The 17,485-nt window shown below is 51.8% G+C and overlaps 4 protein-coding genes across 4 annotated transcripts; 2 read left to right on the top strand and 2 right to left on the bottom strand.

Moving 5' to 3' along the window:
• Positions 1-1,165: 1,165 nt before the first annotated feature.
• SODALDRAFT_358440 (hypothetical protein) lies at positions 1,166-4,590 on the top strand (the record flags this gene model as incomplete). Its single annotated transcript, XM_028614103.1, has 14 exons — positions 1,166-1,294; positions 1,392-1,501; positions 1,861-1,998; positions 2,110-2,174; positions 2,273-2,332; positions 2,434-2,566; positions 2,704-2,814; positions 2,843-2,896; positions 2,974-3,026; positions 3,092-3,178; positions 3,543-3,684; positions 3,756-3,881; positions 3,968-4,303; positions 4,398-4,590. 14 exons carry the CDS (start codon positions 1,166-1,168, stop codon positions 4,588-4,590), a joined length of 1,737 nt encoding a protein of 578 aa, XP_028467821.1.
• Positions 4,417-8,231, top strand: SODALDRAFT_143514 (kinase-like protein). The gene is made up of 3 exons (XM_028606814.1): positions 4,417-5,336; positions 5,423-6,016; positions 6,135-8,231. The coding sequence occupies exons 1-3, from the start codon at positions 4,614-4,616 to the stop codon at positions 8,055-8,057; spliced, it is 3,240 nt and encodes a 1,079-aa protein (XP_028467820.1). The 5' UTR covers positions 4,417-4,613; the 3' UTR covers positions 8,058-8,231.
• Positions 8,232-9,156: 925 nt separating this feature from the next.
• On the bottom strand, positions 9,157-11,334 carry SODALDRAFT_244522 (P-loop containing nucleoside triphosphate hydrolase protein; the record flags this gene model as incomplete). The annotated part of the gene is made up of 1 exon (XM_028607390.1): positions 9,157-11,334. A coding segment is annotated over one exon (2,178 nt), but the record flags the coding sequence as incomplete, so codon positions are not given.
• A 566-nt stretch (positions 11,335-11,900) lies between these two features.
• On the bottom strand, positions 11,901-13,061 carry SODALDRAFT_273694 (thymidylate synthase; the record flags this gene model as incomplete). The annotated part of the gene is made up of 2 exons (XM_028607915.1): positions 11,901-12,831; positions 12,949-13,061. 2 exons carry the CDS (start codon positions 13,059-13,061, stop codon positions 11,901-11,903), a joined length of 1,044 nt encoding a protein of 347 aa, XP_028467818.1.
• Between the last annotated feature and the right edge of the window lie 4,424 nt (positions 13,062-17,485).

Genomic DNA, 17,485 nt, shown 5'->3' with positions numbered 1-17,485 from the left:
TAGTATCTTAGTCCTGTTGATTTATTATAGAATTTTCTACTCTGTTAAGGTTTACTAAGAAACTATTAGATATCACTAACAGAAACTTCTAGCTCTAATTTCAGCTTATAGCTTTAGTATAAAGAAAAAATAAAGTTATATATATAATACCCGTATAACGATCTACCTAATATCTTATTTTTATATAGTTACCTTTTACGGTTAGTGAAATAACAGGGATACGAAATCCCCTTTTTTGGTGTGGTTTGGGGGGCCGTTTCTAGGTGGGGGCCGGATTGGTGTGGTCTGACTTAATCTGCGTCTTCCTCTTAATAACCTAACGTAAGGCGGGCAGGCATCGTACGAACTAGAGACTGAGTAGAAAGTTCCCATAGTGTAAAGAACCTAGCATTTAGTTCTTCCCTGCTATCCACTAAAGTTGTGGATATTGGTTCTCAATCCGGCTCCTTAAGTCTGAGTGTTTAGGTCAGAAATGTCGTGAATCTGGTGATAGCTTCAATTATCCTGACGTCAGCCTCGTGCCGACATTTGCTATTATACCTGAATATATAAAATAGTTGAAAAAGTACAGATCGGCAGCATTAATCCAGTGAGCAATGGAGACGTGGGGCAGAGTTTCGAGTTAACTTTTCTAACCTGCATAGGTGTACGGAGTAACACATCTGCTCCAGGGCGATACGCAGAAGTTGCATAACCCTGTCTTCGTCTAGGATAGGTCGGAGTCTGCAGGAGCGGGAAGCTAACGCAGGAACAGAACGAGGGAAGGAAAAACGAAATCGAAAAAGGGCCAAGTGCAGTGCTGCCCGTTTCCTGATCGGGATGCGCTGCTTGTTCCTTTTCCTTCTTAAACCCCCAGGGCGGCGGGGAAGGGGGAGAGGAAGAGGAAGAGGGCTGGGAGTTCTTTACGCAGAGCGTGCCACCAAGGATGGGAACGCGAATCGAAGGCAAGTACCAGGTACGGAGAAACCCTAAGGGATCATGTCTAAAGGGCTACCTTATCCTGCGGTCCTTTTCTCCCCTCTGTTTCCTTGCTTCTTCCTGCCGATGCGGGCCGATCTGTGTGGGTGGTCTGGAGTTAATACGGGATACAGACGGACTGCATGATCTGCCGGTAAGGATCCGGCCCTGCGCAATCTCAAGGAAGGAGTGAACGTGGTGGAATGTCATGCCGCCGGCCCATGTACACGTAGTGACCGGTCTCAAGGGCCATGTCGGTCATTCCGTAATTACTTCGTACGACGGTTTGACGGTCTGCTGCTTCAAGGACAACAGCCTCTGTCTGTCTCGTCTGCAGGTAGGCTTTGACTCGATAATCTAGTTCATCCCATGTTGACTGGTCTCGGACGTGAGCGCGTTAACGTCGTGCCCATTCCATGTCCCCAAAAATCGAGAACGGCGAAGGTCTTATCGAAACCACTGGTAGGATGAACGGCGCATTGCGACGCCTTCGTCATGGACGGGCACGTCGATCCCAGTGGGAAAGTGGTGGGGGAATAATTTCGTGAGCTTAAAATTAGAACAACCCGATTTATACGCATGTATACCTTACGTATCCGTACTCCGGACTTTTATCATCATGGCAAGTAATTAAGGTACAATGTATGTACACGTAGGTACGTTGTAGGTACCTAGGTAGGCGACTGGGAGAGGGGAATTCAATTTATCCTCGTTCGGCCTCTGGTCCCGCAATGTAAGGTACATGATGGACTTGGATCATGTGTGTACCGTGGACCCTAGAATCTCGCATTCATTTTACCTTTTAATCTGTATGCGGACGCTAGGGCAGCAGGTACCCGAATACATCACACGTCTGTACCTTACCTACTCGTCCGTGCCCGGTTGTGACCCATGATGGACGAGCGACAGGGCGGGCGAGAGGGGTGAGCAGGGACAGCGCGTTGCAAGTGGCTCATCCCAGAGTCTCATCTCGCCCAATTTCCCTGTACGTTGGGCTAGGTACGTGAACGGAAACGCGTCAGACAAGGAGGGCGCGGTCGAGTGCTGTGGTTAAGTCTAAAACGCCAATTACCTTTAGTGGAGTCGGTATGCAACTGAACTTTGGTGGTAGGTACTCGTACATAAGGTACTTCGTCGTGTGTATTCGACGAGGTGCGCGAAGAAGTTCAAATCAAAATCCTCTTTTGGGGGGTTGCGCCCGGGAGTGTCAGCGCCATGTAAGGAAATGTGGAAGAAGGAACCTCAAGGCCAGACCCGGGCAGTAGGTACAATTAGTAGGTACCTTATCATGGACTGTGCTTCTCGGATTTATGAGTACTTGAACCTGCTGGGTATGAAACTGTCCGCAAATTCGTCGCAGCACGGAAGTACATGAGTGTGAAGGTACTTTACTGGATGCGGTACAAATGTAACCCCCAAGTCGCAACTGTACCTTATGTACTTCGTACTTCGCGCTTCGTACCGTACATCCACCAGTCTGTCTCGTCATTTCCCAGCCTGTCCTTTCTTCTCCCCCGTCTGATCCCTCCCAAGGTTCGGTCCAATTTCCCTTTCACCTCGTCATCTCAGGCTTCTTCCAAACCTTCCAACTCCCCGTCCACGTCTCTCCGTGAGTCTGATAGTGATAGATCAAATTGATCTGGCATTCTTTCGACGCCTTACGAAGTACTTCTCGTCAGACCAAGGAATACGTAGGTCTTACTTTAGCTCCTATGTTTGGTGCACCTTGTGTACCTATACTTTCAGGAGCCACCACCGCGAGAACCCTCGATCGATCTCGAACATCCTGTCAACGCGACTTGCGTCGACACTTACTTTCGACCTTTTCTCACGACCGTCGCCTCCGAATTTGGGCCAGTGACTGAACCCTGCGAATTCTTGTCAGAGAACCATTGCCCCGTCTGTCTGCTTTCCCAACGACCGACCCAGCGGCTCAACCGTGAAAAAAGGGGAAAACGAGAACAAGCTCGGACAGGGAAAAACAAAGGCTATCGGAGACATCCTGAAAACACGCAGTCCCCGACACGGAGCGAAGCGATTGACCAAGTTCGACAAAGAGCGAAAGGAAAGTGAATAAGAGAAAGAGAAGGAAATGACCATATTGTCCTCTTTCAATCCCAACACCCAACGGTAGGGACTCGTCTAGACCAGACTTACTGTTCCTCCTCCTCAAGCCCTCACCTCCTGCAGAGCTTGCGGTTCCCTACGTTTCTTGCTCCAGGTACGTTAACGAATTACCCTTCTCCCCTTTCATGAATGTCTTTTGAAGCAAGTTTTGGGGCATATTCGTGTTTCCCCTTTCTTTTCTTCGTTGCTTCGTGTCGCCGGTCCTTGTCTTGTCTCGACTTATTTTACCTAATGCATGCACCTGTACATGTCTGTGCTTGGACCCACGCCTGCGCCGAGCTGCAGCTCGTGGTATTCCTGTCATTTCTTTTGCGATGTCACCCACCCTACTCTGGTTTTTTTTTCTTCCGTTTTATTATTATTATTCCTATTCCTTTTCCCTTTCGCCGGACAATTCTTGTTCCTCTGTCGTCCCTAACCTTTTGCCTTCCAGCAGCGACGAGTTCCCACGACCCCAGCCCATGATACTTGCGTTGCAGCTATCGACTTGTTGACATACCGCGACGCTCGCATCCCATCGGCACCGCCTGCACATTCAGGGGGAAAAAAGTCTCTTGTCCAACAAGTCCAGTTCCGTCTGCACCGAAAGCGGCCTCTACTGTGACAGTTTAGCCGACATTGGTTTTAGTGTTGCTGCAGCGATTGCTGACACTAAAATACTGCTGGGCCAGCATTGGAGACCTTCCCGCGATAAGACAACAAGACGCCCCCCAATCGAATCGCGTCTGCTCGGCACAGCAACAGCTCTACGTAACGCTCTTCATGGCAATAATTGGCAGATCACTGCCACTTCAATTGTCAATCTCTCGACCTGGTCGTTTTTTGTAACGTTCCTTGGCAAGACCGAGAAACGCTCAACCTGTTTGTCAACCTCGCCCCCCAGGGCGAACCCTAGCTTATCCCTGAGCTTGCATGTGCTCATTCACCCACCGCGTTTCTTGTCAATAAACAGCAACAGAAGGCCACTCCAGCTCGTTCTTCTATTTCCCCAAAAAATCGCGACTCGGGCGTTTGCCCTCACCACCGTCTCTAATTTCACAGAGCCGCTTTCATTGCTCTTGCCCGGTCCTCTCCTGCTGAAAGCAACTACATCTTCAGCAAGCAGTTTTGCCCAATACCTGTCTGACCTCCACATAGCTGTAGCGACGGCTATAGTGGGAAACTCTGAGCACACGAGATCCGTGTTGTCGAACCGGGCCACTCGACATCTTGGCTTCAAGTTCACCTTCAACCTTGATCCTTAATAAGAGCTTAGGATTAGTTCTAAGGTGCTGCGAAGTACGCGGTCGTTTGCTCGTCGGTTGCCTTGTCAGCCCTTGCCGTGCCGCCGCGGTTTGCCGCGTCTTCGATAAGCAGACGCCGAACATCGCATTCCCCCGTTCCCTTTCCATCTTCGACGAGCGAAGGCGTACCATGCCTATCCCAGAACCATATCTGCCTGACTTTGGACTCGATCTAGCTCCTCGCTACCGCGGAGCGGCAGTGTCCGGCCTACCAACCGTCTAAGTATCGGCATCGGCCGCTTTCTAATGACGTCCCGTACCGCCGTCACAAGCCCCGTTCCAATCGCCTCGAGATCAGACGTGCCGTCGTCTCCGGATCGACTGAACAACATCATGCCACCCGTGGCGCCACCTAGGACCTCGTCCAACAACTACAACACATCCAGCGGCACCTCCGTCTCGAAGAGACGCGAATACACAGGCGAACCCTCCACGGCCTCGCCTCGTCGCGGAGACCACGAAACATTACGGCCAGACATGAATGGCAGCAATGCAGCCTACACGGAAGCCTCCGCGTCGCGAAGCCGAAGATCTCATCAGCACGCCCCCATGACCCAGGGTTCTCCGCATGGAACAAGCAGCCCTCGCGATGGCCGGGGCGGAGGCGAGATGGGCCTTCCTATTCGATCGCACGATGCGGCATCCCACGTGGCGTCGTCGTCACCACGGCAGCCCTCACGCGAAGCCAGCGAGGTCCTAACCAAACTCGTCGTTTCTCAACCCGAAATCGACATCCAGCGTGAGAGGGAGCGAATGACGGAGGCCCAACCGCGAGCATCGCTCGATGAGGCGGCACCCCCGCCTGTCGTCCCTCTGTCGGAACGTGACGACAACCGCCGAGGTGCTAGACACCACGCCGGCAGAAGAGACAAGGTAGTCAAGTTTGGCGACTACCATCTCGGGAATACTATCGGCGAGGGCGAGTTTGGAAAGGTCAAGCTCGGCTGGAAACAAGATAGCGACATCCAGGTAAATCTTCTTTTCGTCATCACGTGTGACTTCAGTGAATTGCCTTGCGTACCGAGAGGTGGCTGACATGTGTTACTTGAATGTAGGTCGCGATCAAGCTGATCAAACGAGACACCGTCGGGAGTAACCCGAGTCGGCTGGCCAAGATTTATCGCGAGATTGCCATCCTTCGTGGTATCCAGCATCCGAATATCGTTCGATTGCACGAAATGGTGGAAACCGAGAGGCATATAGGAATCATTCTCGAGTATGCCTCGGGCGGCGAGTTGTTCGATTACATTTTGACCCATCGGTACCTTAAGGATAATGCCGCTCGCCGGCTTTTCGCTCAGCTCGTCTCCGGTGTCGGATATCTCCATAAGAAAGGCATCGTTCATCGCGACCTCAAGCTCGAGAATCTCCTTCTGGACCGAAACCGCAACATCATCATCACCGACTTTGGCTTCGCCAACACTTTTGACGCCGACGAGGAACTCAGCCAGGAAGAAGAGCTGAATTTGACCGATCGCGAATTTGTGAAACGTATGGGTCTCGATAAGCTCAAGCGGAACGGGACTAGGAAAGGCGACTTGATGCAGACGAGCTGTGGTAGCCCCTGTTATGCCGCCCCTGAGTTGGTTGTTAGCGACTCCCTTTACACAGGTCGGAAAGTGGACGTCTGGAGTTGCGGCGTCATCCTGGTAAGTTCCATTCCTTTTTCCCTTGTCTTTTCTTTCTTCCTTCTCACTCTAAGGGACGCTGCCAAGCGTTCACCCCTTTGCAACCGTGTCCTCCAGGCGCTGACGGAAATTGATTCAGTATGCGATGCTTGCTGGCTACTTGCCCTTCGATGATGATCCCGCGAACCCAGAGGGTGACAACATCAATCTTCTCTATAAATACATCGTCAACACCCCTCTCACATTCCCTGAATACGTCACTCCGCACTCCCGCGACCTCCTCAGACGGATTCTTGTTCCGAATCCCAGGAAAAGGGCCGACCTGTTTGAGGTCGCCCGGCATAGCTGGCTCAGCGAATATGCCCACGTTGTCGAGTTCATCACCAGCAGCACCACGACCCCCACCGAGATTCAAAACACCACCGTGCCCGCCGAAGACGAGAGGCCAATGGTCGCGCGTAGTGCTTCGGTCCGTGAGGCCTCCAGAACGAAGGCAGTCAGTCCCACCGCCGTCGTCGGCGGTTTGGCTTCCAAACAAGGGACGGTCGATCCAGAGGCTGAAGCTGCCGCCCGGAAGGACTCGAAGCGCCGCACTGTTCAGGTTGAGTACGTGGCCCCCACGACGCAAACGCAAAGGGGAGATGGCCTCATCGCCACGGCAACCACGCCGACCACGCAATCCCCTGGACGCGGTAAGTCGAGGGCTCGTTCGAACAGCCAGGGTCCCGTCGAGGTCGAAAGCCCCAAGGACAAGCCCTTACCCAAGGATCCTCCCGTGTCGAAGGAAACATACTCGAAGACTGCCCGTCAGAATACACGCCCACCGAGTTCGTACCGAAACGCGGGCGCCCCCGGGCGTCCAGGCACTCGCTCTACATCCGACAACGTTTATATGTCGAGTGGCGCGGGCCAAACAGGACCGCGGCCGCAGACTGGAGGCTCGATGGGTTCAGTTGGGTCCATGGGCCTAGGAGGTGGAAGCCGGCCCTCCTATGGCCAGCCAATCCCCCCTTCTGTCGCGGGTACCAACGCCCACGGCAGTATTCAGCAGCCAAACGACACCATGGGTCATCCCAGCGTCAGCGCCAACCCTATGCCGCCCAAGTTCGCCAGGGTTGCCGGATACCAACCTGGCCAACAGGGCGGTGGCGGTTATCGGCCATCACCACCGGTCGAGGGTAGGGGTCATCGGCGCTCGAGCACGCTCACGGACCTTGGATCCAAGCTTCTCGGGCGCAACGCATCCATGTTTAGCGGCAAGAGCAAAAGGCGATCGGAGATGCCGGGTGAGGATAGATCGAGGAAGTATCCCCCGGTCAGTATGTCCCTGCAGGGAGGTGGAGAGTCACGACAGTCGATAGATTCGAGAGCCTCCCGGCGTTCCTTCTCCATCGGCTTCAATAAGAAGCGGAGTGGTAGTATCACTCCTTCTCACGCCTCTCAGGAGAAGCAGACCCGGAGATTCTCGCTCCTACCCCCGTCTTTATCACGAGCCATGGGCTTCGGTAAAGACTCGGAAGTGCCACATCCAGACACGCCTTCTCAACAGAACTTGCCCATCCAAGACCCCCCGGAACTGGATGAACGAGGGCGCTACTTCGATGGAGCTTCTCAGTCCATGGGCCAGACGGCCTACTATGATGGTGGCGACCTCGATACGCCGGGCTACCAGCCCAACCGGCCTCCCTCCAACTCGGCACCGGCGCTGCAACAACGGCAGGGCTCGTCGCACATGAACAAGCCACCCACCGCCATCCCATCGCACATGCAACAAGGCGCCGTGCTGAACACGGGATCCGAGTCGTCGCTGGAGAACCCTCGACATGGCCGCCAGGGCAACATCCCTTACCAGGCCGGAGGCTTCTCGGAGTCGGACGGCTACGATGGACGGAGGATTGGTGCCAAGGGACAACGCGGGACGCTACAAAAGAACAAGAGGTTTACGGACGCCTACGAGCAAGACGACTATCACAACGGCCACGAGGGCAGCAGCGGCGCAGCGAAGCGTGTTATGGACTTCTTCCGGAGACGCGGCAGGGCGAGAGGCGGCGAAGAGAGGTAGAGAGGACTCTGGAAACCCCCGGCTTTCTCGCCTTGTTCCCTTCCGAGATCCCTGATATGATCATGAGTGCTATCAACCCTTATGCGGGCGATGTACGCATCGCAGCTGAGTCTCGGTCCAAGCAGGCGCATAGAGTGCTGGCTGGGCTCATCATGACCCGATGACTCCTCTTTTCTCTCCTCTATTTTTTTTCATGTTTCTTTTTTTCTTTGTCGTTGTTGTCGTCGTTGTTGTTCCACGTTACTTACGACTTGTAATCATGCGAATACCATCAAAGAACTTTTGACGAAGTTTTTTTTCAGCAGTTCCGACCTCCCTATGGCATGTGTGGTATTCTACTTTATTTACTACGCTTTGCAGACAGAATGAGACGGCATGGGTTGACTGCGGCTGCTTTCGGTCTCGACCTTGTCGCCTTGGTAATATAAAAGCACAAAACTCCTCTCGTCATACAGCCCTTCAACGTTAGACCGAAACGTCCTCCTGGGCTTGTGGGGCTTCTGGTCATCCATATCACACTTGATGGATGAGATTCGGGCTACCCACTTTGGTCAGCCAGGGCACACTGGCGCCATGCGAGGGGGGGAAGGGGATGTAGGACTGCTTGGCGGGGGATATTAGGCGGCAGTTTGCGACTTGGGGCCCACAGACGAGATGTGGGAGATGTCATTCGCATCGCCGCAGTTGTGTTTGGGGTGGCTCTTTTTTTCTCGTAGCATCTCGGAATACAAAACCGAGCAAGCAGACGGGAAAAGATGGCAGGCAGACACTGGCATGTGAAAGCCGCGTCTCTCTCCCTGAGGCTTGAAGGGGCGTCATGGGAGTTGCGGCGAGAGCTCCTGTATCCTGAAGAATCAGATCGGTATTATATCGTTGTCAATTGATTACCCTGTCTAGGCCTAACTTGGGAGGCCACCAACTGAGAAGAAGCACTTGTCGATGGTGTTGAGCAGTCAGTAGTATCTAACTCGTATAGACAAACGCACGAATAAAATGGAAATAGTTTTCGCTCAATCAATCAGTCAAACCCGCCCCATTCTGAATCACTACCGGCACGCCCTCCTCCACTGACAACAACACCCTTGGCCTCTCTGCGGTCTTGCCGCTCCTGCTTCTTCCGCTTCTTGCTCGCCTCGACGGCGCCCTTGCGGTTATTCTCCTTCTGGCGCTCCCAGCCGCTCTGCGATGTGACCTTGGCATGGGCGCCGCCGGAGCGGCGGGACTCGACGCCGCGCTCCCTGAGGCGCTTGCGGTCGTCCTTGTTGACGTCGGGGAGGGCGTCGAGGAGCCACTTCTGGACGGCGGCGTCGTCGCCCTTCTTGCCGGCCTGGCGCTCGCTGAGGGCGATGACGTTGGCGACGGTCTTGACGAAGGGGATGTCGTCCTTGGTGTAGAAGGTGACGGCGAGCCCGCCCTCGCGGCCGGCGCGACCGGTGCGGCCGGCGCGGTGGACGTAGGCGGCGGTGGAGCCGGGGATGTCGTAGTTGACTATGCCGTTGACGCCGGCGAAGTCGACGCCGCGGGCGAGCACGTCGGTGGTGATCAGGACCCAGATGTCGCCGGCGCGGAAGCGGCGCATGATGCCGGCGCGTTCGGCGTCGGAGAGGCCGCTGTGCAGGGCGGCGATGCGGGTGGGGCCGCCGGCGGCGAGGGGGATGTCGTATTTGAGTTCCTCGTGCAGGGCGGAGGCGCGGTCGATGGTCTGGGTGAAGACGAGGAAGGGGGGGCGGAGAGGAGGGCCCGAGTCGTCGGCAGTGGTGGGGCGGAGGAGCTGGCGCAGGGCTAGCAGCTTGCCTTGCTCCGAAGCCGTGTAGGTCAGCTTGTGGGTGATGTTGGGTACGGCGGTGTCCTTGAGGCCGACGACGAGGCGGACCAGGGGGATCCGGGTCGACGTGGACGCCGACCTTGAGGCCAGCGTTTCCTTGAGGAGACTCTCGATGGTGGAGGACATGGTGGCCGACCAAAAGGAGGCCCGCAGGTTGGGGTTCGTGCAGGCTGACCAGACGCCGAGGGTCTGCTCGCGGAATATTGGGTCTAGGAGAACGTCTGCCTCGTCGAGGATGAGAGAGTGTACAGTTGGTAGGATCTTTCGGGTTTTCGAAGATGAAGATCCCGAGGTGAGATGGCCATACAGCATCGCAGGCGTGGTGACAAGGATATCCGCTCTGGTGACGGGTCTCGACGCCTTGTCTCCGGGCTTACCGTCTTCATCATCCGAAGACTCCTCCGCCTCTTCTTCGTCCTCTTCACTTTCGTCCGACTCTGTCGTGTGCTCCTTCTCTTGTTCTTCGGTGGGCAATTTGACGCCTTTCCTCATGCCAGAGATCTTGATACCCGTGCCCAAGGCCAGTTTCCTTCCCTCATTGACGATCTGGAAGACGAGTTCCCTCGTCGGCGCCATCACAATGGCCCGCAACTGGTGCCCCTCCTTGGCTTCATCCCCCTCCTCCTCCCCCTCCTCCTCCTCCTCCTCCTCCGCCGCCGCCGCTCTCCGCCTTAGTATGCTGTCGATAGCCGGCACGAGAAAGCTAATGGTCTTGCCACTACCCGTGGGCGCAATAGCGAGGAAATCGATTCCAGCAGAGACGTCACCCATCTCTTCGCTGTTGGGCACATTCTCCAAGGCCAGCTCGGGACGTAGCAGCAGCGGCAGGCTTCCCAGCTGTACTTCGGTGGGCATCTTGTAACCCTCGTGTTGAATGTTCTCGGCCAACTTGGAGGGGATGTTGTAGACGCTGCGGAGCTCGCGAAAGCTGCTCAAGGGTTGGGGGTAGAACTGCACAGGATCGTCCTTGACCTCGACCCCCACCTCCACCTTGGCCTTCTTGTTCTTTTTGGTCTTGGTAATTTTGGACTTGGATTTCACGTGTCGGTTGGAGAGGAGGGTGAGCTTCAGGCGGTGAGATCGCAGGAGCTGTCGGCATTCCTCCTCGCTGAGGAGGGTCGGAGGAGTGGCAGAGGAGGACGAGACGGTCGTTGCTGCCTCGACGTGTTGAGATGAGGCAGCGGCCTCACCATTCTTCGTTTCCTCGGACGGAGTCGAGTTGGGGGCAAAGAAGTCGACCTCGGGTAGGTCAGCATCGGCGTCGGCGTTGTCGCCTTCAGCATCGTCGGGTCGTTTCCGCTTGCTGCCCCTCGACGTGCTCACATTGTCGTGGAACAGCTGGGGATTGATTTTGTTGCCGGCCGAGGGAAGGTTGGCTTTGCCATTTGCGACATTCTTAGTGGTTTTTGAAGGTTGTTTAATACCTCGCGAGAGTACTTTCAAGATGTCCATGGTGATTTAGTGTGGTGGTGTCGAAGATGTCGACGAACTTTGGTGTTTCCCTTCTTTTTTTTTTTGTCCTCTTCTTTTTTTCTTGGGCTTCTAGAAAGTCTCTTCCTTTGAATTGCTTATCCGAAGATACGTACTCGAATGTGGGGGCACGATATGGATAAAGACATGGTCCGTGCGGTGACCTCAATTGTGCGTTTAGTAATCACATCTGTCTCATTGCCCAATCGTCCGGACGTGCTGGTCAAGTTACGGCCGTGTAAGTGTGTACAAAGTCACTCTTTGTATGAGGCAAATGTAATGAGATTTTGTATTTTCGCATCTCCTGGGTCCCGTGCGCCCTTTCGCCCTCTGTCAGACCCTTGCCATGGTCAACAGGCTTGTTATAATCCAGCTTATCCCCCAAGTCGTACGCCAGACGCAATAGGACGAGAAGAGAAGCGTCCTGCCTCTATATACCCCCCAGTGTGTATGATCTCAGCGTCAAAACCCATCCCGGAATCAGCGCTTCCATGGTAAATGTGATGCCCCCCAAAGGCCTTGTATCCGTGCAGCCACACATTATTCGTTTAAACAGACATCTTCATCGCAATCGTCTTATGCGGATCGTATCCCTTCACGACAAAGTCCTCTAACTTCCATCCGTCGATACTGCCGCCCTTCTCTCTTGTAATCTCCAACTTCGGGAAGGCGCGGGGCTCGCGCTCTAGCTGGACCCGCAGCGCGTCCACGTGGTCACAATAAACGTGCGCATCTCCCATGACATGCGTCAAGCTCCCAGGGACCAGATCGCAAACGTGCGCCAGCATATGCGTGAGCAGCGCATAGCTGGCAATATTAAACGGTACGCCGAGGCCCATATCGCAGGACCGCTGGTACAGCTGGCAGTGCAAGTGTCCCTTGCCCCGTCCGTTGCCCTTGTCCTTTTCCTTGTCCTTGTCCTTGTCCCTTGCGTTGGCATCGTCGCCGTCCTCTCCGTCCTCTCCGTCCCTGGGCGCCCTCCTGCGGGCCCCGGGGTACGACACGTAAAACTGCGCGAACATATGGCACGGCGGCAGGGCCATCTTGCGCAGGTCGCCCGGGTTCCAGGCGGAGAGGATGATGCGGCGGTCGTACGGGTTCGTGCGCAGCTTGTGGACCACCTCGGCCAGCTGGTCGACGCCCCGGCCCGTGTAGTCGGTGGCGGCGTCAACGTACTCGGCGCCGAAGTGCCGCCACTGGAACCCGTACACGGGACCCAGGTCCCCTTCGGCGCGGTCCGTCAGGCCGATGCTGTCGAGGTACTCGCGCGACCCGTTGCCGTCCCAGATCTTGACGCCCTTGTCGCTCAGCGCTAGGGATGACGTGTTGCCCTCGATGAACCAGAGGAGCTCGGCCGTCACTGCCTTGAGGAAGACGCGTTTCGTCGTGAGGAGGGGGAGGATGGGTGTTGCGCCATCTTTATGGAGGCTGAATTTAAGTGGTCTCGGCGCGAAGATGGAATATGTCCCCGTACCTGTTCTGCGGGGGCCGAGTTAGCACGGAAGAATTTTTTTTTTTTTTAAAAAAAAAAAAAAAAAAAAAAAAAAAAAAAAAAAAAGGACAAAGGGAAGGGAAGACTAGGAGAAAACAAAGTACCTGTCAGGTCGGTGCTCGCCCGTTTCTATGATCTCCCGTACAAGGTCGAGATACTGGTACTCTTCATGTCTTCTTTGACCGACCAAAGGACCTGGGTGGCCGTTGGGAGCCATCTTGCTCTGTGGTATTGCCATGATGCTAAGAGAGACGCGTGGTGATAGTTTCTGAGACGCGTCGAGTGCCCCTCGCGTTGAAGGGGCCCAGAAAAGATGGAGGGGTGGTCACATGACATTGCTGGCACCTGAGAGAAACGTAGTGCTTGTATACCGTATGTATTTTTATTTAAGACTGTGCGCACCCCACGTTCCATGTCACATTCTATCATATGAGCCACGGTATGGTGCTCTTGTCGCACGTCAAAATAGGCACTTGAATGATTAACTTAGTAGAGCAGAAATCTCGTGTGTGTGTATTATGTTAAGTTATATCTGGGAGAGTCTCTTATGCCCTTAATTTAGGTGGTGAAGACTGTTATGGGTACTAAGTCATTTGGATCCTATCCGGTCTTTTCCGGTATCCGCCCCTATTATATCCGAAGCCCTTAGTTATAGCGTGGATCCCCCCTGGATCCCCTATAGACCATGTCGTGGTCCGTATACCTATACGATACACCCCCTTAGTTAGGGTGGGTCTTCTTAGGTTAACTAACTAATCAGAGGCTTCGGTTTAAACTAAACGCTCTTAACTTTTCCATCGTAAAATTAATAGTTAAGGGAAAACGCCCTCGTAAAAGGGATCTAAATCCGCCCTATTTAACCGTTTAATTTAATTCTATCTTAATTAGTTCCTCGATTCTGATTAGCCGGATCTACTTAATCGGATCTATATCTATCGGATCTGCTATGCCTTTAGGGGCCTTCGTAGTCGCTACGGTCGTGGCTTTAGCACGTTTAATCTCTTCGTGTAGTCGTTTAGACCACTTAATACGATCCTTTTAATCCGTTAAATTAAGCTATTACTATAGTCTTTTAATCCCTGCCTCCGGTAATACCTTTATTAAACCGTCTGCGATTATCTCCTTCGTGTTAACGTACGTAACCTTAAAGAAGCCCTGCTATACTAACTAACGTGCCTACTAGTTATAAATATCGACGTGCCGTAGCCTTATTCGTAGACGTTATGCCTTCTTATTAACGAGGTTAATAGTCTATTAATTATCGTAGTATAGTTATAGTTACTATTAGTCTAACTAAAGCTCTAAATCCCTTAATATCCGGCTAACGAATAGCGTCTCCTTAGCTACTTCGGTAAGAGCGAGCAGTTCCGACTCTATTAACGACGTCGTCACTATTAGTTACTTACCCGCCTTTTGGTTAACGGTTCCCCCAAAAAGCTTTATTATATATCCCTATAAACTCTTACGGTCTAGGTTATCCCTAAAGGACGCGTCGCTTACTACTAGGAAGAGCCTATCCCCGCCGAATTCTAGGTAGTAGTGTCTTGTATAATATAGGAATAGCAGTATTTATTAAGCCCTCTTAAAGTGGTCGGAGGAGGGGTTAACGTTATATTAGGAAAGCTTCGAATAGGCGAACACGATATCGGGTCTTATCACGATAACGGTATACAGGATAGAACCGATTATACCCTAGTACTAGCGGACCTCGGGAATCGACGCGCGTATACCGTCGCGGGGCATTAACGGCTTTATCGTTAATAATAGGACCTTTAGTGGTTTTCGGCAGAGTATATCTGCGTAGTATTTAACCGCGATTTTCTCTATATAGGAGGATTATAATAGCTATAATCTACGGGTAGCTCTATCCCTTAGGACCTTAATTCCTAGGAACTAGCAGATTTCCTCGCCTCCCAATAACCTATAGCTTCGCTTAAGGACGGCCTCGAGGTTATCGGTATTAGTCTTACGATCTCTATAGTAGATAAGTCCGATATCGTTGATATAGAAGAATAGGATTAAACCGTCGCGGAGTATAATATAGGGGTTATTAGGTATAGCCGTGAATCCTATCCTCTATAGAGTGCCGCTAAATTTTTCTTACTATAGTAGTAGCGATACCCTTAAGCCGAAGAGGGCTTTCTGTAGTAGCAGGACCTTACCTAGTACTTCGTAGCCTTACGGCATCTTTATAAACACCTTTTCCTTAAGGCTAGCGTTAACGAACGCGTTAATAGCGTCGAACTGCCTTATCTCTAGGTTAAATCGGGTAGCGATCGCTATTAGTATACAGAAGGACCGCGAGGCTAGCGTTACAGCGTAGTTATCTTTAGTCTCTAACCGTTTTTATTAATTCCCTCGGACTATAAGGCGTGCCTTATACTTAAGGAGGGTGCCCTCCTTATTAAATGTATAGGTGTATACCTATCTATAGGCGAGGACTTATTACTTATCAGCCTAATCACTACTTACCTCCTATTAGCAGCCTATCTATCGGTGCCCCTTAAGGTGTTCCCCCTCGGCCTATAACCACTGCTCCCGTAACGGGTAAAGGCGTATATCGCGGTAGTAGTTTAGTAAAGGCGGGAGATCCTCGCGGGTCACGTGCGATAGTGGCTAGGAGATATAAGGGGGATCTATAGCACTAATATCGCTATCGTTAATAGCTTACTTCCTCACGCGTATAGGGTTATAAGTCCTGCTAGCATTAAAGAACGCCTTTTAGGCGTTATCGTTCTAGACCTTCTCGGTTATATATAGACTTAAAATAGTTCTCGCAATAGATAGGCGTGTGGCCGATAGGCGTACGGCCGACAGGCACCCCCTAAGGGTATCCGCGGCTATCCGTTAGTGGTTATCGTATTCTTCCACCTTAATTCCCCTAACCACCGCTAACGCTATAAGGAACGCGCGTGCGGGATCTTCCGGGGATATTAAAGGCGTGGGAAACGGTTTAAACCTCGTAGTGGTAAACCGTAAAGTGTCCGTAGTAATAGCGGTAGCCTCTCTCGTAGTAATAGTGATAGCCTCGCCTTTATCCGTAGTAATAGCGGTAGCGTCGCCTTTACCCGTAATAATAACGGTAGCGTTAGAGTCTTCCAACTTAAGATCTAATATGTCTACGGCTATACCCCTTAATAGTAGCCTATTCGCGGTCTTATTAGATTAGATAATACGGATAGATTATAGGCGTTCCCTGATTTCCTCGGCGGAAGCTATAGCTTATAGCGTTTTAATCCTGCCGTTAAATATCTTATCTTCGTTAAAGACTATATCTCTCGTAGTGATAATATCTATTAGGTATAGTAGCTAAATACGGAAGCTATTCGAGGATTAGTATCCGACGTGATAACCGATCTATACCTTCGGTTCTAGCCTTTATAGGCGGTTCCTTTTAGCTTAGGCATTACGCATTTTTATAAAGGCTTTATAGCCGTAAGCTTATAGGTATATAAGGTTAGGTTAACGGCCGCATAGGCCTTTATATAGCGTTCGCTAGTCGTTAATATATCGTGACGTCCTATTATATAGATATATAGTAGTCTTAAAGATCTTAGACTAGATAGATATAGGCAGATTAGCTCTAATCCTTATAGCCCTCGCCCTTCTCTTAACTATACCTCTAATCCATTTTATAACGCCGTTTTAATTCTATAAATATAATACCGACGGCTAGCCTTCTACTCCCTTAGCAGCGAGGAAAGTAATAACCTCTAGGTGCTAAAATATCTCGGAATCGGCTCGTAGGATATATAGCCGGACGTTAAATTAGGTCTTAAGTAAGGTAAAAACGTCTTTTAATGCATGCAGGATAAAGCCTTAGTCTCTCTTCTATAGGTAGTAATCCTATGTATAACCTGTGTACACGTCTATAACGAATATAATAGACTTATACAGGCCGCCTGCTAACGGCTCCGTCTTTTCTAGATTATAAAGATTAATAGCCAGGGCCTCTACGGGCTTTAACGGGTAAAGGGATAGTATCTGCCAGATCGATGTAGGTATTTACGATTACCCACACGCGTTATAGTCCGTTATATAAGGTCCCTTTATCTTTACCCCCTAAGTAGTATTAACGATCTTTACGAGAGTATCGGTGCCGTAGTAGCTAAGGCGTTCGTGCTACCGTTATACCGTAGTCTTCTACGGTTACTGCGGTTATCATAATCTTCTATACGGGTTATCGCGGGGATACCTTACCGAGACCGCGAATACGGTAGCGGCCGTGGCTTCTGCGCGCTCGATTATATACTAGCCGTGGATATTTAGTAGCTTATAGATAGGCCGGTTATTAGCGGAGCTAATAATAATATCGTTTACGGTATCCTAGCGGTAGCCTTATAGGCGTAGCTAGCATTCTAAGACGATATTAGTAACGAATTCCTTATAGTATATAACATTATAAAGGCGTAGTAGCCTCTTCGTGCCCGCTAGGGATTATACACGCAGCTTAATATATCCGTATCCGAGGATAGGAGCCTTATAAGTACCCACCTAAAGCGTTAATAAATTAACCGTGGCTAGTCTAACGGCCGTAAAACGGTCTTAATTATTAAAGATATAGATTAACGATCCTAAGTCTAGGATTGCGTAGTGTAATAGCGCTCTGGCTTAGTTAATAGAAAGGGATATCCCCTATTC

The sequence above is a fragment of the Sodiomyces alkalinus genome (genome assembly GCF_003711515.1).
Source record: "Sodiomyces alkalinus F11 unplaced genomic scaffold SODALscaffold_3, whole genome shotgun sequence".
In the NCBI taxonomy this organism is placed as follows: domain Eukaryota; kingdom Fungi; phylum Ascomycota; class Sordariomycetes; order Glomerellales; family Plectosphaerellaceae; genus Sodiomyces; species Sodiomyces alkalinus.
Note: the sequence above shows the minus strand (reverse complement) of the source record. Positions and strands in the feature narration are given on the sequence as shown.